Here is a 26134-nt window from a genome sequence, read left to right on the forward strand (position 1 = left end):
TATATACATTATTTTATTGTACTGAGCTTAGGGCTGCCACGATTAGTCGACTAGTCACGATTACATCGACGATTTTGATAGTCGACGTAATCGTGACTAGTCGACTAATCTGATTTAATAGTCTACGCGTCGTTTGAAGTTTTGTAAGATCCCAAAAGACGCAGGAATAAGTAGTAGGATTTAAGAGTGTAATAACGGACTGAAACAGAAGATGGCAGCACTGCATGTACAAGGATGCCAGCTGCCGTTAAACCCCGAAGAAGAAGAAGCAGTGTCCCAGAATTCATAGCGCTGCCCAGCTCAGTTTCCAACAATGGCGGCAGCTAGTTAGTTTTAATATTACTCTTATTATTCTTTCTGGGTCACAAAATAAACGTTTAACATATTTTTAGGGCGAGAATGTAACTGTGTAAACCTCAAATATCTGCTCAGTTTATTAAGACACCACATATTCTCAAAAGCGCTCCGACGTTTTTGGAGACGTCTGTTACCCACTAGCTCGATAGCTAGCCGGGGGCAAGGCTCACTAGAGCCCGTAAGAACACCGGACTCCCGGCAAATCGTTTTCAAACCCACCGCCATCTTTCGCTACTTAGGTTAAACATATATAAGTCACTTAGATAACTTAAAAATGTTATTGTTTGGCTTTTTTTAGTATTTTATTTGTTCCTGAGTAAATCGGTTTGGCTGAGATTAAAGTTATAGTTTTTACACAGCTGAATAAACGTCAAGCAGACAACTGATTATCAGAAGTGTGAGATGCTCGAGAATTTACTCCGGTGTCCTGTTACATTTTAGATAGCAAGGAGTTTATTAAACTTCACCGAAACAATCTGCAAATTTCATTACAATTTAATAAACTATCATCTTGTCTTTTTTTTTAGTTAGCACATACCTTAAACACTTAAAGCTGTAAGCTGTAAACACTTAACTTTTTAGTTATATAAGAGCAGATGCATGCTGGTGCAATAAGCTGTATGTTTTACGTCCACTGGATGGTGATCTGATTAGTCGACTAATCGCAAAAATAATCGGTGACTAGTCGACTATCAAAATAATCGTTTGTGGCAGCCCTAACTGAGCTGCATTTTGGAGATTTTCCTCAGGTTTATCTCATTACAAGAGCAGCAAAGTCCAGAGCAAAGCATGACAGTGCTCAGATTTCCTTAGAAAAAAATCAGAATATCCAATAAAAATATATCAACAGAAATACATTATTTAAAAAACATGATATACTGTCACTACTGTTAATTAAAATGCAAATATATTTTCAACTTTAAACCTTGATAAATGTTCTAGGTTCAAAATAGTAGAAATAAATATCGCAAAAATGTGATGTACTGTCTTCACTTCATTTGATCAAAAAAGGTTATTTAAAGGTTATTTAAATTTAATGTGTTAAACTCATTGTGTCGTGTCTCACATTCTGATCATTAAGATTATTTGTTTAAATCGTTTTATGTTTTAAGTTTGTAATTTCTCTCTTTGTTCTTTCAGTTTCCCTCTAACTTTCTCATTTCTCACATATTTCCTCACTTGTCTTTGTTCCTGTCAGACTCTCTTTTTTCTCCACATAATCAGACTTTGCAGTCATTCTTTGTGTTCGCAGTTTTATCTTGTTTAGGTTTTTATTTCTCCCCTGTATTTTTTGTTCCTACCTGTTTCAAATTGTTCCCTAGGAAATTCCCAAATTGCTCCCTCCATATTTAGGTTTTTGTCTATTTCCACTGGTACTCCACTCAGGAACACTCAGTGCTCACACAGCGAGCACATGCAAACATATTCATAAAAAAAATTGCAGTGCCATCAGATAATGTAGCTTAATGTGATAATTACTTTACTTTTGCAAATTAATTGAGTGTCATTTGTTATTTGTCACCACAGTTGGCTACAAAAAAAATATATGTGCAAATTGAATTAAAAAAAAACTTTCATAAAATAATATACTTTTAACGGACTGAATAAGCTTCATGGGTACTAGACCTTTGTGTGCATTTGTGTAAGAGAGCGAGCTTGTGTGATGATCACATAAATATCAACTAAAGACTGCATGATGACACAACACTGAAATACAAGAAACCGATCTTCAAGGAATAAAGTAAATGCGCCCATCAAAAAAAATACTGGAGAGGTTTGATTAAAGTCATGTAAAAAAAGAAAGCGGCATCTCTAATTTCAATGAATAATGCTTCGTGGCTTTTAAGTTATTCTCTTTACACATTGACTTCATTTTGGACTTTAACTAACAATAATGAAAACAGAACAGCATCATCAGTATACTATCATTTTCTAAGGCTCTGTGGGTCAAAATAAAACAGATTGCTGTGAAAAACAAACCTGACACTGTTTATGGCATGCCCAATATTTGCAGGGTAATTCTCTTTATTTGAGGTTCAACCATGAGTAATTTTAGATTTCTATCTTGGAACCTAAACCCCTGTAACTTGGCATAGTGAACCATTTTCCATTAAATAAATGTTTTTGCCCTAAAAATTTGTATTATTTTTTTACCACTAGACTGCCCTAAGTATGATCTGATATAAAACTTAGTGTCTTTGGCTGACAGGTCTATGTCAGATCAGTCCAGATTTCCACTGTTTTGTAAAGCACTGTGTTTTATTTTCATCCCATTGGGCTCCCCTGCAGGTCTATTTCACTCTCTTTGAGCTTGTGGTTTGATGCTTGGGTTGCCAGAAGGCAAATAAGTGTCTTTGACCCATAAAATGAGGTTACTGATTGGATCATGTTGTTGTGATGTTTATGCTTAGCTAGTCAGATGAGAATCTACTGAGATTATGTCGATGCGCCATTGTGTCACAAAAAAAAGCATCAAAACAAACTGTAAACATAGCTAGCACCTCAATCAGTCTTGCACTGTGGTCCGCAAGTGATATTTACCCGCCAGATGATGTACAGCAACCCTTTTTATTACCCCTCAACTGTAACAGGCTGACCGGGTATTGTCATCACCCGTGGCAATGTGGACACCCAAGTTTATGAATGAAATAACTCAAGAACAAAGTAATGTAGGAGTTTCAAACTGATACCATACTACTAAAAATCTCAGACAAGTTTGAATCTCAGTGCCCTTGACCTTAAGAACAGAGGTCAAGGTCTTTTAAAACAATTCATATGAATGGGATAACTTGAGAAGAAGGTGGCATAGGATTTTTAAATTCACACATGTGAATCTCTACCCATGATAGACATCGGATAAGTTATTGATACGATGAATGATGACATTTATATCAATAATGACTTTATCTCAGAAACAATTTCACACAACACAAAATTTTAGCTGACTATTACTTACTCCATCAAGCCCCTTTTGATTTAATATTTACAGTTTTTCTTTTCCATTCTCTCTCTTTTCTTCATGGCCGTGATGGTAATGAAACGGGTAACAGGAGGAGGGAGTTTGCCAATCACATTAGCCATACTGCGTTGTTGCTTCTTTTTCAGAAACGAAATCAAACGGTGTGTGTCTGTGTGTGTTTTCTCTTACCCTTCTGTTTTTGTATTTGTGTGTGACAGCACAGAGAAGGCACTCTGCTGATATTAGCTTCATTCACTCGCTCGCTAATGTGATTTCGCTACACACAAAACACACACACTCACGGGCATACGCTACTACACACGGTCCCATGGGAATAGACCTTGAGCGCCAGTCGCCCACTGCTCCATCTTTCGTTCAGTTTCCATAAGAGAATTTTGGTTTTACCTCATAAATCTGAGAACACATAAATGCTGCCGCTGTGCTGTCCCGCATATTGAAAGATTCAGCTGAGGACGGGGGGTGGGTGGGTGGAAAACAGGGCAGGGGATGCACCTTCAATAATCTGAGAGCCAGATTTGGAAGTCTGCTTTGTTAATATGCAGGTCACATTCTCCAGATGGCAAAGCTATGTTTTCAGGTGATTTGGCTTATAGTTTTCTCTGGAACCAGAACTCTCAATTTGTGCCCCATATATACAATACAGTCCAAAGGATATGAGCAACTACTGTGTTCTTTAAATTAGGAAGGAGCCAGATTGTCTTATAATTTTTAGCAGTCTTGAGCAGTAGTTCTCCAGGCTTTCTGAAGGTCATTCAAAGTGTTTCTTTAGGCTTCTTTTTCACTCATTTTCAGTCTAGCCCTTTTACCTGGTAAATGGACTGGTTCATATATAGCTCTTATCTACTCTTTCTGAGCTTTACACAACTTGTCTCATTCACACAAACACTTTTTCCATGCAAGTGCTTTCTATCTAACATTCATACTCCGATGGCTGCATCAGAGAGCAACTTGGGGTTAGTATCTTGCCCGAGGATATTTGGCATGCAGACTTGAGCAGCCAGGGATCGAACCACCTACCTTCTGAGCTACAGCCACCCCCCGATTATTTTTGGTTCGCTAAGCCACTTAACACTGACCTATGAATCATTCGAGTATAAGACAGGTACCTAACTCAAGGGATGAATCAGTGTTGTGTCTACACATAACAGTCAACTTGGCAAAGAACCAGTTTTAAATAGTAACTTTCTGCCATTTGCTAGCAGCAGTCTGTTGTCTAATTTTCCCCATTTTTTTAACTGAATCTGTGAAAGATATGCTTAAGAAAACAGTCTCTGAGCTATAAATCTATCTATGGCTAAGATGCCATTTATGATGGGAAACAGCAAGAAAAGGCTGAGGTTTACACAGGTACTGGACTGAAAATCAGTGACAATAGGTCTTTTGGAATGAATAAATAATAAGAAAAAAGGTAATGGCGACCTTAGACTTTGATGTAATTTACATTATATTTTAATATAACAGTCAGGAACAAGACTTTGCACTTTCAGCTGTTATGTTTCATCCATCATGGCGGGCTACAGCTGTTAAGGAAGAATACAATAGCCACAGTTAATAAACTTGCACCAACAACCATTGTGCTCTGAACAGATGCAGTTCATATGCTAACCAAGAGTGATGCATGCATATTCTTTGCTCAGTTACATGTCTCCCAAATTGGCAGATCTGAGAGAATTTTTTTCGGCATCGCCTTTTCTAATTTTTTCAACTTATTCTTAATAATCGACTTTTTAATCATTTTCCTGTTGTGATCTCTTACAACTGTCACGTGGCCAACCTCTGTAACTCTTAGCACTATGAGCGCTGGTAATGTAAGATTACACACCAAAGTATCAGCCACATCACAAATGAATAATCTCATATTTAAAAGTTTTTTTTGTTTGTGTGCGTGTGTGTGTGTGTTTGTACTGATTTGTATTTATTACCATGACATTTGGTTCAGCTCTGGAGTCCAGATATTACTTTCATCATAAAATAAAATAGAGTACTGGGGGTATATGTGTATTGATGGATTGTTTCTGCAAGATGCGATGCATTACAAGTAAGATATTAGAAGCCTAGAAATGGGATGGAGGAGGAGTGGTCAGAGATTTTATTTTCTTTGTCTCAAGAGCATATAAAATATTGTTATTCTTGTGGTGTCGAATTCCTTCTGTAATAGCAGATTGTGTTAAACTGAAATAGGACTTAAGGTGCTTCATCCAGGGAAACTTATTATTCATATTTTTTTTAAAAAAAAATCACACACACAGATAATGCAAGGGGGGCATCTGTCGATTAGGGGGTAGAGCGGGTTGTTAGCAGATCATAAGGCCAGTGGTTCAATTACAGCACCTCTAGTTTCTGTGTGAAAGTGTCCCTGGTCAAGATACGGATCCTCAAATTACCTCCATTAGTGTGTAATGGAGGTAATTTAATGCCAAGAATAAAGCATTGTGTGGATAGATGAATGTGGTTTTTAGTGTAAAGAGCACTTTGAGTGACAAGTAACAGTAGAAAAAACATTAAGTGCTGAGCCACTTGGACATTTTGTGCTTAAAAAACTGTTAATTATACAAGACGTTGCTAATTAATCAACTGAATCATATATATTGTTTACTAGAGTGATCAAAAACCTAAAACCTATGTCATGTGTGCACTCAGCATGCACTCAGTTTGCTAATGATATGTTGATTGTTGCACAGTAATCCCCGTTTTCAGTGGGAAAAACATTTCGTCACTTGGAGGAAGACGTCACTCAGATGACATCTAGACGAACAGAATCACGTTACACAGTAATAACTTGATATTACTAAGGTTCCTGCGACTACTGCCTAAACTTTGTGTTTCACGGCTTTTTCCTTTTACAAACTTTGCATGCACACATGCATAAACAGCATTGCGTTTACTGTAAAGACAGATAAAATGGAGAGGGAAGTGAGGCCAAAAAAGGGCAGTTTAATAATGCTGAGAAGAAAAAAACAAAACAAATAGAAGAAGAACTGAGAGAGAGGAAGACAGAGATTTACTGACTGGAGATGAGATCAGAAAAAGCCCAAAAATAGAAATGAAGCTGAGGCAGAAATGCATAGATGAGAAATAGATTAGGAATGGAGAGGAAGATTAAAGAGATGGTTGGGTACTTTTAAAAAGGTGGCCATTTGCACTTTGAGTGGTTTTGGATTAGAAGGGAGAGAACAAAGAAATAGAAAGGGAGTAAGTCAGTTGAGAAATGAGAATCAACATGTGAGCCTGGATGAGTTAAAACGATTCGGGGGGGGACGAACAGCAATCAGCAATGGAAAGCAAGCTGACGGAGGAGATGGAAGCTGGTGCAGGACAGTCGGCTTGAGCAGAAAGAAGTGTAGGGAGAATGATTAGTGAAGAGTGAATTTACAGAAGGGGAACAAATCTGAACTAACAACTGAAAAAAGTGGAACATTGGGGGTTAAAACAGGGAGGAAAAATGGAGGTGAGATGGAGGTAAAGAAAGATGAGAAGAAAGCAGCGGAGACAGCAGACAATGAATAAATATGACAAGGAGGATGTGAGAGGGTAAAAGAAGTAGGATAGGGAGATTAAAAGATGAGAGGTAAAAAAAAAAAGCAAACTCATAATGGAGCATAAAAGCAAGGTAGGTGGCAGAAGAAGAAAATGAAAGAAGGGCAGAGACGAAGAATAGATTGAGGGAAGGATTCTAGACTTAACTGTGGTTGTTTTTGCTGATAGAAAGCTTAATAAATTAATATGTGGAGACAGAAAGAAAAACGGGAAGACATATTGAGAAGAAGAATGAGTGCAGGGATGTAGCAGGAGAATACAAAATTAAAGCAAGTCTCTGCGTGCTGTGAATGTTTTAAAAATGTAAAAGCACTTTGTCATAACTGGGGAAGCGTGTTATGCTAAAGTCGCAATACTAGTTAGAGGTCACAGTCAGACATCGTTTCTCTTGTTGCAGTAACATGAAGCAGATTACTTTGAACAGCTCGCAGGTACAAAAGTGGCTACACTGAACTTGTCTTCTGTGTTATAGCAGGTGTATCCTGACATGCTTCAAGTGTCGTGTTTATGTGTGCAGAAAGAGTGGGGAAGAACAAAACACAGTTAAGTAATAAGCTGTGTCCTGATTGTTAGGAAGGGGAGAGAGTAAGTGGTAAGTATGGCTAAAGGAAATATAGATACAAAGGAAAGATTATATTTTAAAAAATAAAAAAGATGGTGAGACAAAAGAGAGGGTATATATCTATATACAAAAGAAGGCCAGGAAAAAGAGATTAGCAGAACTGAAGAGGAAGGGTAACAAAAGAGATTTAGGTGGATAAATGCCACAGAAGGAAGTGGATGGAGGAGATGAGAAACTACATAGGGAGGGGAGTGAAGGCAAAAGGCAAAAAAAAATATGAGTTTGGTGACTTAATGCTAGAGGAGAGGATGGTATGAGTAGATGTAGGCAATGGGGAAGAGAAGGAGGAGGCGAAGGAAAGAGGAAGGGAGGAAATGGAAGGAAGAATGGTAGCTGCAGGACACGAGAAAAATGTGTCGCAGTGGCAGCAAGGCGGTTTGGCTCTTTTCCCTACCTGAAAAAGCGCTGGCCTTCCATTCCTCCTCTTCGCTTCCTCCCTGTTTATTTCAAGGAATTCTGAGAGCTAAAGGCCCACCTACGAGCGGTAGTGGGTAAGCGCATTTTTCGAGGTCAGACTCAAACATGTTGAGTGCACATTAAAGGGGGCCTTGGCTTCCTACTTTACTCCTTTTTTTTATTGTTTACTGATCTGCACACAGATCCATTTCAGTATTACTAGCTGGCTGACCAGATTTCATAGCACACTTTGATCTGATGATTTGACTTATTTGAAAGCCCCCATTAAAGTAGATGTTTTTTAGAGGAAAATGGAGAGGGTTTTTGTGCTCTGTATAAGAGGCTCGATGCCACGCAGTGGTGTTGGTGAGGACTGAGAAGAGGTTTTATACTGTCTTTACTGTTTTCCATTTGTCTTCTCTGTCACTGTGGTACTGACTTCAGCAAAATGAATTCCTCTTTCTGAATCCTAAAAAACATCTATCAACGTACTTAAACACAGAGTGTATGAAAAGTTTTTTATTACGTAAAAGCCATTCATTGCTAAATGGGCAATGGCCAAGGCTGTTAAAAATGTTTTTTTCCTCTCTCCTGTAAGTACAAGATGGGTTCTTGTTAATCTTCTGCTGATTTATGTATTTCCTGATATTTTCCTTTTAGGTTACTATCACCAAGGCTTTTATTTATTCCACAAAAGCAAGTGGCTTGTTTTTCTCCTACCTAATGTGTAATGTGTTGATCATGTCAGTATATTATTTTCTCTGTTTCTACAGGTTAACAGGTTTCCAGGTTCCACCTCCGGTCACCAGCACAGGAAATGTCTTCTCGTTGAGACTGACCAGTGACTTTGCGGTTTCTGCACATGGCTTCAAACTCAACTATGAAGGTCAGAAAGTGTCTGTGTTTGTGTTTGCGTGTCTGGCTGGTATGTAAAGCATAAATATGCTATGCTTCACTGCTGACCTTTATATATCTGGTAAATTAATAGCATAAGCCGAGACCCACTCTGAGTACTAAATATCAGGTCAAATTCCATAGGACACATCTCGTTGTGGGTATGTACTGAGGCGTGTAGGAAAGATGGACACTCGCAACAAACACTCGACCTTGAGTGAGCACTTGTTTTTCAATCAAGAAGTAAATGAGGTGGTCCACTGTGTGTTGTCTACCCCAAGCAATCCCTGTTTATTTGTTAGACATAGTGTACTCTTAAAATACCACACGTAAGGTTTTTACGTCCTCGTGTCTTCACTCGGTACATGATTTTAAGTCAGTCCCACTGAGAGCCATCCAGATGCAGAAAGTTTCCAAGAAGGACTACTATACCCTGAATTCAATACGCATTTTCTGACTCCTTCCCACTCAGCACAGGAAGAGACTCCCTAGTGGGTGACAAGTTCATACCTTTTTTTTTTTTAAAAAGTAGGCTGTTATGAGAGAGAGGAAAGCATAGATAAACAAAAATGTGAGCTTACTAAAGATTATATAATGTAGATGTGGAAGAGCAGAGCCCAGATGTTTGGGCGCTAAAATCTTTCTCATACATTTATGTTTTTTAACTTAAACAAAAACAGACAAGTCAATCTGTCCTTTTTACATAACCACTTTAATATGGCGGAAGAATTTACCAGTTGAAAAATGCAGCGTTCTGATCATGCTGTGGAGGAGTGGAGTCATCGCGAGGGGAGCTGCTTTTGCCCCCTTCCCTTAGGGCCCAAATAAACACTGTGGTGCCATAGTCATACATAAGGAGAGGTAAAAGTTTGCTTGTTAGTTAAATTTAGCGCTCACTGTGAATCAACACCACATGCTGGGAGCATTAAAGATTTGAGATGAGATTCGGATAAGAAAGACTTTGATGTCCTCAACAATTCAGTGAGTAACAAGGCATAAAGCATCAAACTGAGGCAACCACATTACACTAGGAAAACTAGCAGCACTTATTACTTGATTCTTATTGACTGAATAGTTTCTTGACATGCTAACAGATTGCATGGCAACACTATAGTCTCAATATGTAACTAAAAGATCTAAAAGATCATCGACGCAAGGTGTAGGTAGACATAAATTAGACACGAGTCGGTAACATAATGATTTGCAATGTATCAGTTAACAATGCAAAAATACTGTAGAGAAGAGAATGTGAGAAGAAGGTGTTTAACTTAATTCAAAAACAATTAACATGATTTACAATTAAACCTGTTGTCTTTATCATAATGTGTTTGTTATAGGTGGTGATGATGCACAACACTTGGGCAAAAATGCCTCAGCAGCTATACCTTTGAATGAGCTTCTTTGTTGTATGTTATACCTCTGCTTTCTTTTCCACCATTTATCACAAAGTGGCTACAAATGTTCGGTGAAAGTAAAATGCCAAAAACATTATATACAGTGTAAGTTATAGTCATCCACACTACTCTTTAATACTATTTAGTGTGAATATAGCCTCTGAAGAAATACTGTGCTGTCCTTACAACAGCAAGTCTTACAAATTAGTTCCTGAAATAGTGGTGGTTGTGATTAATGGCAATTTGGATACTATTTCTTAGGAACAGGTAAAAATAATAACATGGTTAATGTTGCATGAATTCCATTTATCTGATTCTATGTCTGAATGCTGTCTCCCCAAATCCCTCTGAAACCTGGAGTGTTATTAAAAAAGCACTTTGGTCAGATCAAAATACCTGCTTTTACTTTTTGTTCTATGAAGCTATTTATAAATGACTTGGAATACTTAGGATACTTTCTAATAGTATTCTCAGTGTTACTAAAGATGGGACCTCGTGTAGTCAGACACACACTGCATTTAGTTCATGCATGAAAAGCATAAAGCAGATGTGGGCAATGAATTTTAAAATTTGTTGTCCACACCTGGCATAAAGGATTGACATAAGTTTGAAAGTGAAGCCAACACAAAAGTGCCTTAAGCCAGTATTTCTTTAATGGCCACTGATGGCAGTAGCTGCGGTGTCAAAAATAGAAGTCTCTTTGAAAGCGGCCCTCACATTTGGCCTCAGTAAACACTCCCTGGATGCCTTTATGGGCTCAGTCACACATTTAACTCATAGTGAATGAAACACTGATTAATTAGTATGTTTTTGTCATTATACGTTTCAGAAAGGATGAATATCCAGGATACGCTCATTAGGAGATTGACAAGTTGTTAGAAGTTGATGATGAAGACACTCGTCCCCACGCTTTAAAATTAATTAGTGGGTGACATCACAACAGCAACATCCATATTTGACACCATCTATGGGTTCATATTGTCATATCAACATGCATATGAGCCTACAGAGAAACAAAAAACAAAACAAAAAAACAACAACTCAGAGAGTAATTTTTAAACACAAGGGCCGCAGCTGGTAAATTTAATTTACAAAAGGACCTGTGAATAATCTGATAAACAGGACGTAATTTCAGCTGTTTTATTACTCGAAACAAGGTTAAAAATGGCCTACATAAATGGATTAAAGTCACTTACCAGAGGAAAAAAAAAGGCCCCCCACCAACTCCATGATTCACCATGCCTCTGTCCAGTAGCCACACAGGCAGTGTTACCTGTAAACCTTTAACTTGTCATTCTAAACTACATGTTTGTGTAAATCTGTACATGCACCTCAAACACACCTTATTATGATCATCAAATACCTAGCTCCTTGTCAAAAGCTTGACGCACCCAAATAAAGGCCTGTTTTTATCTAGATCTAACCTTTAGTCCAACCTAAACCACTAACCGAATCTCAAGCCTTAACTCCCAGTCCCAACATAAAACCATCCAGATGTCCTCCCCACTTTCCAAAAAATATCCTCTTCCAAGGTCTAAACTGGTCCTCACAAATATAGATGGCTAAATGCATAAATATGTTTGTCACAGCTGTTCAGAAGTATACACTCCTCAACTGCCTATGCTCGTCTTTGTGCATTCTTTTGTGGGCCTTCCGTGATATTCTCTGTGTAGGTACAATAGCTGATTGGCGTATATCTTATTTATATGTGTGTCTGGTGTGCTGCAAGATGACAATATCACTGATTGCTAAGTGTCTGGATCTAAATCTCCACACATGCTGTGTGCGTGTTTATGTGTGTGCCGGTGCCACTCGTGTGTCGAAGCAGTTGTCCCAGATTTATTCACTGGCACAAATTTTTACTTGCTACTTGGCCCGCGTTCATCCTGCGTGATAGTGTGTTTCTGTGTTGATGTTTATGCGGGCATGTGTGTGTAGCTGTGATACAGAAGGAGTTTGCTCTCAGTGAGAGCATCCAAGGGACTTAACTGAACAGCCCCTGCTGTTGATACATTCAGATGTTTGACTTGCTCTGTGTGAATAAGGGGGGTTTTAACAGCAGACCACATTGCAATATTAAACTTACTTCTGGTCGCTCTTCTATTGAATTTGAACTTTTTAGACTGTCCACAGCAGACACCTAGGCTGTATATTTATACAGCAAGTAGAAGATTTTCTCTGAAGGAATTATCCACCCAAGTTTGGACAGTTTTTGGCAAGTCATTAACAGTCCATGTAATCCTTCCGCCTAATCTGTTTCTGGAGCCATCGCAGAGTTTTGATTTTTGCAGGTACTGACTTTATGCTTACAGAAAAACAAGGAGCAAAAAATACCTGCTCATTATCTTTATTACAAGCCATGAAAGTGAGTTCATCATGGCAGTATCATCCTGAAGCAGGCACCTCACAGAGGCAGATTTGAATAATTTGGCAGGTGTTTAAAAATAGGGTGTTTGTGAATGCATTTTTGTCAACACTATAGCATGACAGATGCATTTTCAAACCGTTACAGGTGCACAGTTCAGATCAACACGAAGACGAGTTTGAAGATGGTCCCAGAACTCAATGGTTTCACAGCTGATGTGATCCAACAAGACTGTTTTTAGTTGGTTGAAATAGGGCTGTGCGATATGACCAAAATCTCATATCCCGATATAAGAATTCTATCGTCCAATAACGATATAAATCACAAAAATATAACATTTTCTTTAAATTCTGTGAATCTCGGGCAGCTCTTCTTGCGTGAAGTGTTTCCAGCTGTGCGTCATGTAGCTGGAGTCTAGTGTTTTAACAGATGCATGAAACTATACATTTTTAGACGTAAGTTGTAACGGCCGCTGTTTTCTTTGTGAGCATTTATTACACGGCGTGCTGCGGGGAAAAGCCTGTTCTAACGTTTGAGTCTAAGGTTTATTTTTTAGCACCTGGCGGCTCTTTTTTACTTCTCAACCGTAAATAATCTGCTCTTTCACGTGATTCAGTGTGCCCTGCCTGTTGCTTCAGTGTATTGTGGATACGGGTGAATGGATAATATTGAATTGATAGATTGATAGAATTGTGTAACTGTGTACCCATGACATAAATTGTAATAAAGCAGCATGATTATCCCTCTTTATAAAGCAGATTGCTGTATAGGATGAATTTTGCGTTCGGCATGGCAAAAATACAGTAGGGCTGCTTTAGCCTTGGCAGCCTGCCTGCTTGGTGGGGTACACTTTGATGTGATTGTTGGACTCCTTGAACATTTCTTCCTCTTCCTCTGAAGGCTGTCAGGTCATAACTAATTCATGCTTTAGCACATACCATACAGTGTGTATATGTGCGCGTGCAAGACAGAGAGAAAGACAGTGATGTATTATTTAGCATGATGTCGGAGGCAGTTTGATATTGTGCTGATGAGACGGAATCACAGATTATCAGAGCACTTAGACACGCACATACGCACACTTACACCCTGTTCTTTCCCAGCATGATTGGTGTTGAAATCATTTTTTCCCCTCTTATTTCTCCATCGTCTACTGAGCCACCTTGTGCGTTTTCATCCTCTGTCACCCATTTTAATTCCTCTTTTGACCTCTAAAGACCGTGCGGTCTCACATGGGGGCATTAAATCCAGGCTTTTCTGCACCTTAAACCTAATTTTGCTCACTAAAATATTTTATAGGTTTTTGTTAGTTTGTTTGTTTTTTTACACAATGGGGACTTTATTGTGTTATTGTGTAAAATAAACTCTTGCTAAACTAGTGCTCATACACTTCCATAATTTTTTTTGTACTTTTAAAAAACTTTTTGTTTAAGAATAACAGTTTCTATACTTACAAAAAAACATAAAACACATAAATCCCGAATAGTTACAAAAAGAATAAAACTGAATTTTAAACAAGTACTGGTGTCCTGTGAGGTTTATATGTTTAGATTTGTTTTTTGCTTTTCATATTACCTTTCATATTAAGGTAAGGAAAAATTAGTAGGAACAATTGAAACAAAAAAGGGTAAAAAATATAATAAAATAACATAAAATGAATAATAAATATCAACACTAAGCAATGAGTTTTATTAAAACATAGAATACAATCTATCCATACTTTTCTCCTTGTTCTTATCAGGATTATGGGGGGCTTTAGCTATACATCAGATTTTCTTTTGGAGTTTTCAGTCAAAAAAATAAATAAAAAAATAAATAAATATATATATATATATATATATATATATATATATATATATATATATGTATGTATGTATGTGTGTATATATATATATATATATATATATATATATATATATATGTATATGTGTATATATATGTGTGTGTATATATATATATATATATATATATATATATATATATATATATATATATATATGTGTGTGTGTGTGTGTATGTATGTATTTATTTATTTTTTTTAATTAATTAATTTTTTTTGACTGAAAACTCCAAAAGAAAATGGAGGAAAACTTACCTAACTCTTAACACAGTTCCCTGATGTAATCATTGTTTTGAGAACATGGGAGAGAGAGCATGTTTTTCATCCTAGAACATGCTACTATGCAGCTAATAAGTCAGCAGAGATTTCATTTCACTCCCCTCTTCGCTGACCTCTCTTTACTACTGCTGTTTTCTCCTCAAAGCTTTTGCTTTATCGTGTCTACACTGCCTGTGTTTTAACTTACTAAGATGTAACATATTTCTTATACCTTCACCTTTTACCTTTACCTCAGAGAGAATAGATACAGTCACGAACTAAAGGGATGATATTCAGTTGGTAATTTACTAACAGGAGAGGCTCTGCTTGGTAATTTAACGTGCACGTTGAATGTGCACCCATGGTGGCGGTCTGGTGAAGAGAGTCATTATAATAGAAACAGCCTTCATTAATCGAGTCTCTGAGTTGGACTTTAAGCCGTATAAAATTATTTTACATTGCTTTTTGTAGCATTCTTGGATTAAGACAAGTTACATCTCTTCAGGGATAAAACCAACCAAAAATGCCTAAATGACAAAAGTTTCTATAACCTTTGACTGGTGTTGTTAACTATAGCACCACAATTTTCCAATGCTGGTTTTTATTTCTATTTTTTTACAAACTAAAACATTTATATACCACAAAACATTAAATAGTTCAGAAACATCAGATCATAAAATGATTTTATTTCAGGCACACTCAGAAAGTTATCCAAGAAGTCCAGTATCAGAGTAATATCAGTTAAACAGCTATATCAGGCTAAATTATTTTGTAAGATGACAGTTATTTTTTATTCGAGAAAAGAAGAGAGCCCCCCACCTGGACAGCTGGTGCCAGGTGGTTAGGTACTTTGGGAGCTCTAACTGGCCAGATGTCAGTAGCACCAATGAGCCCATCTGGGCATTTATCCATCAGTTCCACATTGCTACCATAGGTCTGCTGCCAACTGACTGACCCTCTGGTCATGCACTAATTTTCTGGACCTACTGTTCCATCATCATGACGTATGAACCAGGATTCACATTTTTGTTTTAGAAGAAGAGTTTACTAAAGCTTCCTCATTTAGTATGTATTGTTTATCAAATGCTTGGTGTACATTGCAAGGGTTAAAAAAAAAGAAACTGATTTCTGTGACAAAGTAAAACTGAATGCAGCTTTTTGATATTGACTACTCTGGCTTTTTACTGTATGAAATGTGTGACTTTGATTTCAGAGCTGCTAACTGGATTCATTTGTCTTGTGTGCTTTTTGATAGCTTCTGACTGTTCAGTGTGACATTGATTTAGGAAAAAAGATTACACTTATTGTGAACAGACGTTTTCACATTTTTAATTACCTTTGAGTGAGTATTTCAGTCAGATCAAAGCCTCAAACTAATAAGTGCAGACACAAATACAAACACTTAATATAAGTGGGAAATAAAATGAATTGGATGAACACATTTTTAAACTATTTGGATCTTTTTGTTCTATTCTAGACCGACTCCTGTGATTCTATACTTTTAATGTATTAAATGACTTTTACGAGATAATGAGCTTTCAGATAATCAAAGCGTGCAACCCTTTTCTTCAGTTGGAGTGCATCAACCTATAACGAAAGCACTCATTTTCAACAGTGTTGTACTGTATGGGCATCATCGTTACACTTGGAGGTACTTGGAGGTAGGTCAGTCAAACTAGACGTGTCTAGGGCTGACTGCTTTGTCAGTTAATCTAAGTTAAGGTTAACTTTGCTGTCATTGGCTAACATTACCGCAAGAAGTTTGTGCGTCAGATGATCCCTTATGTTTGTAACATTCCCCGAATATTTTACTTTCATATGACACTCCTTGCAAATTCCACATGTCAAATCAATCTTTTTACCATCCTTGGTAAAAATCCCAAATGTCTCTGTTTCTGATTTAAATGTAAATGGAGCTTTTCAGATTTCTTCTTCTTCTTGTCTGTAACTTCCTTCTGACATTTTACCATTTTATCTAGTACTAAAAAACAATTCAATTTATATTTTCAATTTTTATACTAAAATATTGACATTGAGTGTCGCTGGATCAATACAATATTAGTATTGCAATATTATGTTGTATCAATTTTTTCCTCCTTTAGTTATTAGGATGTCAATATTCCCCATTTGTTTACTCAAGATGAATACATTTTTATCACCGGATTTAAAGGGATATATAGTCTCATACAAGGGGTCCATAATGGGCATAAGCTTGGCTAACATCCTCATCTTGCCTGACTTGGCCAATCACAGAACTGGTCTTCTTCACCAGTCTATCAAGCCGTTTCTTCTGCCACCTTCCCAGCAGAAAACAGCTTTAAAAGATAAAACCTCTATCTCTTTCGTCTTACTGGTGTTGATGTTGACTTTAGACCATGATGATAAAGTCAGTGATGGCCTTACCATTTTTCCAGATCATTCCCTTATGAAATGCACATCCAACAATGGCTGTATCATCAGAAAACATCTGGAGGTGACAGTTAGGGATGTTGAATCTGAAGACCAATGTGTAGAGCGGAAGGGTAACGGAGAGAGCACTGTCTTGACATGGGCCACATTATGCATACCACATTACAGCTTTTTCCTCAGCAGTGTGGGTTGAACTGTATTAAAAGCACTGGAGAAGTCAAAAACAAATGACCCTCACAGACCTTCTCCAGGTGTGACAGTGATTGGTGGAGGAGATAAATGTTAGCATCATCTTTCCCAATAACAGGACAGTAAGCAACGTGCAGAGGTTCCAGTAGTGTGCTACCAGGGGTTGCAGGTTGTTGATGATTATCCTCATCAGGGTGTTCTTCAGGTTTTAAGTTAGTAGTTAAGACCATAGGTCCGAAGTGTTTAACCTCCCTGAGCTGTACAGAATTTGGCACTGGAACCACACAGGAAGACTTCCACAGGATAAGGACCTTCCCCAGACTAAGGCTCAGATTACAATTGTGCATGACCACCACACACAGAGCTGATCTGCACAGCCTCTGAGCAGTCTAGATCTGATATCATCTAGGCCTGTTGCTTTTCTGGTCTCAATCTTATTTAGCTCCTTCCTCCCTGCATGAAATTTTAGTTAGAACATCATCTAATTGTTTCCCACATTATAATTCAGTAATCAAAAACATCTTTGAGTCACATTTACAAAATGTTTCATCTCCCGCATCAGTAATATCTTAGCATTTATAACTATTTACCATTCACAGCAGTAAGCCCAAGCCAATAACATTCAGTTAGCAGACTGATGAGTCTGATCAGACTGCCGGATGCACTACCACTGAAACCAGATCCTCAGAGGCAACCCCTTAAATATGAAATATGAATTTTCGATGATTGTCCAGCTTGTGGATAAAGTTCTAGTAAAACCTAAACACTGGAAAGTCACTTCAAATTTTTGTTAAAACCATTTGCATCCATGTTTAGAGGCGCCGGCTTATGGAGCATTCTACGATTTGTTCCTCTCGGTCTTTGATCCCTTATCAGCACTTGAATGATTGATTTTGACTCCAGCCTCTTTAACTTGAACATGATCTGAGTGTAGAAGTCAAATACAAGTGTGTGTGTGTGTGTGTGTTTGGTATGTGTTTGAGTGAGAGGGTGAATTAATAGTGTTTCTTCCAGAAATGTGATTAGTGTTCATGTTTTTTGGTGTGTGTGCGCGCGTGCACGCACGCATGCATGCGTATGTGATTGAGGTTCTGGCTGTGGCTGCTCTGATCTTTATCAAAGAGACCTGAGGGGACTGACAATACCCACTCCTCTATCTATCATCCCTCCATCTGCCTGTCTCTTTGCCTTCTCATTTTTTGTCATTCAGTCTTTTGCTCTCTTCATTCATTTTATTTCAGTTCAGTTCAACTCAATTCATTGAATCCAGGTCAGGTAATAGCATCATGGAAAGGAGAAGGTGACCCTAGCAGTGGAGGTTGATTGAAGGCGTGACACCGTCACCTATGAATGTGTCAAAAGATGAATGCAGCTTGTAATGTAAAGCTCTTCGAGTGATTGGTAAAATATAAAGTCAGTGTATAATTTCCACCTTAGCAATATGTTAAACTTTTTAAACTGTATTTTAATTTACAGATTCTTTACATATACAAAAAAATCCCAGATGTAGTTTTTTTTATGAAGCAACAGGAGGGGAGCTTGGACTCCTTCTTCTGCACTTCCCTGGAGTGGTTTCCTGTGAACACCTGTGGGGCTTTTTTTTGTTTTGTTTTTTTTGTCCTGATGCTGCCAAAGCAGCTCCAGACTAGAAGTAAAGGCTATAGACAGCACCTGTCACTGACTTCAATTCTAGCTAATCACAATATGAATAGTCACTTCTCAACCATCCTTTTGCCTTTCTTTCATTTTCTTGCTCTCTCTGTGTATGTTCTTATATTTTAGTGATTTTCTCCCATAGATCGTGCATGGTGTAACACATATATTTAACACACATTGCACACAAGTAAGCATGTGGGTGTGCCCGCATTTGTACACAACTGTGGCTCAGTTCATACATTTAAAATGAGAACCAATATATCAGCTCAGTCCCATGAAAAAAAATTACATTTCATAGTCATGTACTGAGGTACGCTGTATTTGTGTGTCTTAGTACATGCATGTGTATGTGTGAGTACAATGTATAGTGTAAGTGTCCTACATATTCCCATAGCAGCGAGTTGTTGTTCATACAAGGGGTGACAAAAGGAGTAAGATGAATGAGGACCATGCAACATGTAAGAGTACCAAAAGGCAGAGTGGAAGGAATGGAAAACCGAAATAATGAAACTGAAGAAAAGGGGGGAAAAAACTGGGAGAAAAAATGAGAGAAGAATAAAATGAGAAAAGCAAATATGTACCTTGAGATCGGAAAAAGCGAAATAAAGAGGCTATAGGGAAGGAAGAAGAGCTGAGTCTAACAATGTAATGTGCTCTATGCTTTCTAGGTGAACAGGAGAAATCAATGTTTTCTGTGTGTGTCTTTGTGATCACCATCTAGAGTGTACATTCAGCTCCTCACTGTTACAACTTCTGCAAGGTCATCTTCAGTAAAGTGGCATCAGCTGAGACAATCACACATACCCACTTACGTAAACGTACAGTGATGGCAGATGTGGAGACCAGATTGTGTGAAACAAAGTTTAATATATATGTGTGTGTGTGTGTGTGTGTGTGTATATGGCCCCAACTGACCGAGTGCTCAGTGAATACCTCAGGCAGCAGAAACCCAAGAAGGAGGAGGGAGACGAGGAACCATCATGGAGTATCTGAGTACAAGATCCATAGAGGCTGGGGTTTATCACACCAGGCAAGACCCCACCAGGTGCAGGCTGTGTAAAGATACCCCTGAGACAATCCAGCACATAACAGCAGGGTGCAAGATGCTAGCAGGCAGGGCATACATGGAACGCCATAACCAAGTGCCCGGCATAGTATACAGAAACATCTGTGCCGAATATGGCCTGGAAGTTCCGAGGTCAAAATGGGAGATGCCCCCAAGGGTGGTGGAGAATGACCGAGCTAAGATCCTGTGGGACTTCCAGATACAGACGGACAAAATGGTGGTGGCTAACCAACCGGACATAGTGGTGGTAGACAAACATGAGAAGACGGCCGTAGTGATCAATGTAGCGGTCCCAAATGACAGCAACATCAGAAAGAAGGAACACGAGAAGCTGGAGAAATACCAAGGGCTCAGAGAAGAGCTCGAGAGGATGTGGAGGGTGAAGGTAACGGTGGTCCCCGTGGTAATCGGAGCACTAGGTGCGGTGACTCCCAAGCTAGGTGAGTGGCTCCAGCAGATCCCGGGAACAACATCGGAGATCTCTGTCCAGAAGAGCGCAGTCCTGGGAACAGTTAAAATACTGCGCAGGACCCTTAAGCTCCCAGGCCTCTGGTAGAGGACCCGAGCTTGAAGGATAAACTGCCCGCAGGGGCGTGCTGGGTGTTGTGTGTGTACATATATATATATATATGTATATTAGGGGTGCAACGATACACAAAATTCACGGTTCGGTTCAGTTCGATACTTTGGTGTCACGGTTTGATATTTTTTCGATAAAAAAAAAATGTTCATGCCTTTTTAATTTGTCATTTATTAAATTTTCACGGCTCATTCTGCACCACATCTCTGTGCGTTCATCATTTGTTTGAAGCCAGCTCACCTCCCGCAACCACTTTTCCGAGAATACATGCTTCTTTTGTGGTTCGGACTCCTTCTGACATTTCTTTGGAGGTGGAGGAACATCACAGTAATTGCTTAAAGGAGCTTCTTCGACATCTTTAAGAGTTCTAAACAAATGTCTGTCCTCCTCCTGAAAATCTTATGTACGCAAACACGCGTTGCAACTTCTTATCTTGTGTGCGTTTTTTATTTTGACAGCAAATGCGCACCTGCGGACCACTTATGTGTAGACCTGGTTATTTAGCTCGTCATATTGCAGCCACAGAAATTCTTTTGTCCATGGAACCATAAAGCTGCACTTTCTTTTTGCCTTATAGTCTGATTTGTCATAACTTTTCCGTTTTGTGGTAAGCTTTTCTTTGGCTGTCACTTCTTCACCCTGACCTGTCTTATTTGGCTCAGCAGAACTAAAATATATATCCTGCTGCTTTTACACACGCACTCACATAACGCTCAGCGATTCTCTGCGCGATCAACCTCTCACATGTTTAAGCTTGCTGCGGGAGATTTCACTTGTCATGTTTGCATAGTAAGCTAACGATTGATAAGACGATGTCAGAGGAATTGGTGCGCTAATTATCATCACTCACCAATCAGTACTGTCGCTCTCTATACACAGTTCGCGCGATTGCAAAGTGAAAGCAAAAAAAAAGCGCAAATTCAAACGCGATTTCAATATGTCACATATTGACAGTGGCTCACCGATGCCAATGACATAATTACCCAGCTACATTTCCGAAAGAATGCAAAAGCATTGACATATATTTTTCCTTCCTACGATAGGCCGACGGGCAGGGCAGAGATAGATTTTGGTAGCCCGACTGGAAAAAAGCCCCGGGACGTCGGGCTAGCGATTTTGCGAGCCCTGTATCTGATTGAGGAATCACTCATCTTTGGAAAAGAGAGTTTATTACAGAGAAATGGCTCTTTCCAAAATAAAAGCTGTACTATACGCTTCTTCTGGGCTATATTCTCAGCAGCATATTAAACATATCAGGTCCCCATAAGGAGAACCATGTGCTAATGGCTGTCTAAATGACTCGGCTAAAGTTTGTAGCATGCGTGCTTGTTGTTTTTGTCTGCTTCCACTTGTCTTTGCACTAGGATGATGTCAGAGTAAATGTGCAGTCATATTCGTTGTGTTCCCACTAGTGCTGTCAGCGTAAATCTCGTTGAAATGACGTTAACGCCACAACACGGCAAATCTCCGTCAACGAGCTACCGCGGATTGCCCCATGCCTGGGGCTGGACGGCCAACACGTTAACGAGCTAACTGTGCTAACACACTAGTTCCCACCCATGTAATTTAGCATTGTGTGGCACATCCAACATACTGTTTTACTTTAGTCCATGACGCGCTTACCTTCAGGGTCATACGTCACATGAAAACCAAAATAGTTCCAAACGCCAGATCTAAATGAGGGTAGGGGAGGTTCAATTTGCCATGTTGCAAGGAGAGCTTAACTTCTGTCTCGCTAGCTTGCCCTGCGCTCAGTGAATCTGCGTTCGACTACTCCGCCTAGGCTGCACTGTCGAGCGCAGATCCACTGAGTGCTCAACACAGACAGCACCGTCGAAGGAAAGTTCATAAAATAAATTAAAAATTTTGTATTGTTCGATACATATGCGTACCGAACCGAAAGCACTGTATCGAACGGTTCAATATCGATACGAGTATCGTTGCACCCCTAATGTATATGTGTATATATATATATATATATATATATATATATATATATATATATATATATTTTTTTTTTTTTATGGCTTCTCTTTAATCCATGCCAATTACTACCTTTATTCCAAAGCAGTTGAGAAATTCTTTTGTAACCAATGCCATCTGTATGTTTTGCAACAACAAGGTTGCAAAGGTTTTGATAGAGCTCACTGGTTTTATCATTAATATATAGATATTTTATATAAGAAATGGTACTCGTCATATCATTGTTAAAATCAAGTGGTATTAGGTCATTGTCTTGATTACTGCATGTAATTATGTAATGGTATAGTACAAAATAACTTTTAAATCTCTCAGTGTCAAGCCTTCACTGAATTTCCGCACAATTTATCAGTTTGATGTCTGGATGATATAATTACATTAAATTGCTGCCAGACTTCTCACTTTCCTGCTAGGAAGTATACTGTAGTTTCCTCTAATTATCAAAGTCCAGAAAGTGACAATTTAATGTGATACCTGGATAAAACTAACAAATTCTGTGATGTATTTATATTAAGAAGATTCCAAGTGTTTTATTGCATAGAAAGGATAGATGTTTATCATCAAAGCTTGTCCACAAACGAGCCATTACTGTGACATCTGATTAATACTATTAAATAAAAGTCTTTCAGCACTTGAATTGGCAAGGAAGAGGTTTCTCACTAAAAGAAGTCCAGCAAGTGATATATTGACCTCATATCTGAATTATATTAAACACCTTTATGATGGAAATATATGGAATAGCTGCCAAACCCCTCTGTGCTGGACAGGATAGAAATTACATCGAATGATATATTGATTTGATATTCAGGTCTGTCAGACAACCACTGGCCACCTGACTAAAATATATCCTGGTACAGAGTTAATATAGGTGTGCAGTTCTGTGTGTCTGTCTGTGTGTGAGTGCGTGTGTGGTTTGATAATAATATGGCCACCTGGCCAATGTCAGTCCATCATTCAGCTTTATATGAGCCAACCAATCAAACGGCCTCCCTTCAGGGTCTCCACCTCGGCCCATCCAATCAGCTCCTTCTGCCAAGCAAGAAGGAATGTCACCTGATTAGCATAACAGCAAAAATGATCAGGGTCATGCTGACAGAGCAGTTCTTAATGCCGTGAGTTAGACAGAACTCAGAGGCAGCATTTACACAAAACACATCCCTTAATGCTGTCAGCCAGTTAGGATTTTCACCAAATGTATAACCATCCCAAAAAATGTGATAAGGAACATCAGCAGACTGGTCTCTAACCTCTTTCAGTGGCCTCTCATCAGCAGATTTCATTATTTAAGGGCATTCCACTGGGTTTTTCACTCAATATTTAATCATCCAATTAATTGCTAACATGACTATCAGCCCTGTATTCTCCAGCCACTGTGCTCTGCTTTTTGTTCAGCAGATTTTGTTATTTAACTACCCCACTGCTTTTAATATCTCAACTAATGTTTCTTAATAAAGTGAACAGCAGTATTACAGTGGAAAGTATAGCAACACAGCACTCCTAGTTTAGTGTGAGAACATCTGCAGCATTGAGTTTTGGCTTTTTTCCCACTAAAACTGATGCCTGAGCATTTGATTAGGGAAGTCTTTTCAGGGAAAATGTTAACATTAGCAATATAATGGACCTTGTCATAAAGAACACAGGATTGCTGATCAAACCATTTCTACTTATTTGACTACTTGCTGTGAAGTATGAGCCAATTTAGTCAACAAACATTCCTGCTAAAAGCTTTCAGGATAAAATGAAGGGTTAAAAATAGTCGTCAGTATAAGAGAAACTCTGACTTAAAGGTCTTGATCTCATTTCACATAGATTTCTCTTTCAGTACTGTCAGTATTGAGATGAATACAAATAGATACACTCACTTTCAATTCAATCTCATTTATACAGAACCAAATCACAACAACAGCCACCTCAAGGAGCTTTATGTTGTAAGGTAGACCCTGCAATAATGCATACAGGGGAAAACCCAACAATCATATGACCCCTTATGAGCAAGCACTTTGGCGACAGTGGGAAGGAAAAACTCCCTTTTAACAGGAAGAAACCTCCAGCAGAACCAGGCTCAGGGAGGGACAGTCATCTGCTGTGACTCACCTGCTGCTTTATTAGGTATATCTGTTCAACTGCTTGTTAAAACAAATTGCTGGTTAACGCTAATCAGCCAATCACATGGCAGCCGCCCAGTGTATTTAGGCAATGGGGAGAAAAAGTGATTTAAGTGATTTTGAATGTGGTATAGCCGCTCGTAGTACAGGGGCTATACCAGTGTACTGCACCTACCAGATTCTGGAGGTGGTGGTCTAATAGTGTGGAGGATATTTTCTTAGCACACTTTGGGCCCTTTAGTACCAAATTAGAATTGTTTAGCAGCCTAACTGAGTCTTGGTGCTGTATGCCAAGTTTCTCATGGCTGTTTCCTGCAAGATAATGCACGATGTAACAAGCCTGAGATGTGCAGCTGACAGATCTGCAGTTACAGTTCTGTGTGTGGTGCTGTCATATCAATATGGACGAACATCACTGAGGAATGTTTCCAGCGCCTTTTTCAATCCATGCCATGAAAGATTAAGGTTGCTCTGAAAGGAAAAAGGTGTCCAATTTCATACCGGTAGGTGTATGTAATAAACCAGTCATTTAGTGTACATCTATATATTTATGTTTTTAACTCAATAAAATAAGTCCTTCATTCAGAAACAAAGTTTCTGTCATAGCAGATAGTATCTGTAATAATTTAGGTTCTGTTTTATGATGAAAATAACTTTTATTCCTTGATTGATTCCTTGGTGATATTGCACACCAGAGACAAATTGTGCACACACAAACATGAATATGTTTCCATCATGTACTGGCAGGGAAAATATTTAAGTTACACAAGGACCACTTGTTGGGTTGTGTTTGGTGTTAGACGATACTACACAATTGTTAAAAAGACTAGTGACAGAGGAGAGTATTATGGCGAGAAGAGAGATGAAAGGAGAGGAGATTAAAAGGGACAACACTGATACAGGTTGAAAGAACTTTAATGTTGAGGTGTTGTGAAGTGCACTTCAAAATAAAAGCTGGCACCAAACTACACATTCTGATATCACTTCATCGGTAATAGTTTTAAAAGCCAATATGAGTGCTTCCATTGGAAAATTCTGGATCAGGACTTACGTCTGGTGTGTAAACCATTCAGTGAAAACTGCATTAGTAGCTTGTCATATAAAAATATGGCTTGTAGTCCACGAATCCATGTTTTTGTGGAGCCTTAGGCAAACTTTTTTTTTTTTTTTCTGCAGGGTAGAACCTGTTGATTTCCCCAGAAGCAGTCATTAACAATAATAGTTTAAATTCAATAACAAGCCAGCTGTGTGCATTGTGGTACCATCGATTTGGTAATAACATGGCTTTTTGTTTGCTCGTTTTCTGGAAATGTGTATTTATGACATTCTTTAAGCTTTTATTGTAACTGCAGAAGAAAAGTGAAAAACTACTTAACATCAAAAGACCACCTCAAAGGGATATACGATGTATGTAGTGTTATTAATGCGTGTGTGTCCGTGGGTGGGCTTTGTAGTTCAACATTTTGGAAGTTACCATTCCACTGAATGTCTGTTAGCATCTGAAAT

The 26134-nt window shown here is 38.5% G+C and overlaps 1 protein-coding gene across 3 annotated transcripts in view; it reads left to right on the forward strand.

The window, feature by feature from the left end:
- The window catches only part of csmd3b (CUB and Sushi multiple domains 3b), a 370269-nt gene that overhangs the window by 108524 nt on the left and 235611 nt on the right, over positions 1-26134 (forward strand). For all 3 annotated transcript variants that reach the window (XM_006787920.3, XM_006787921.3, XM_035906501.2), the window contains exon 3: positions 8666-8778. In XM_006787920.3, the coding sequence (XP_006787983.1) occupies positions 8666-8778 (113 nt within the window). The remainder of the gene's footprint in view (positions 1-8665; positions 8779-26134) is intronic.

The sequence above is a fragment of the Neolamprologus brichardi genome, chromosome 22 (assembly GCF_056152115.1).
Source record: "Neolamprologus brichardi isolate AB-2024 chromosome 22, ASM5615211v1, whole genome shotgun sequence".
Classification (NCBI taxonomy): Eukaryota; Metazoa; Chordata; class Actinopteri; order Cichliformes; family Cichlidae; genus Neolamprologus; species Neolamprologus brichardi.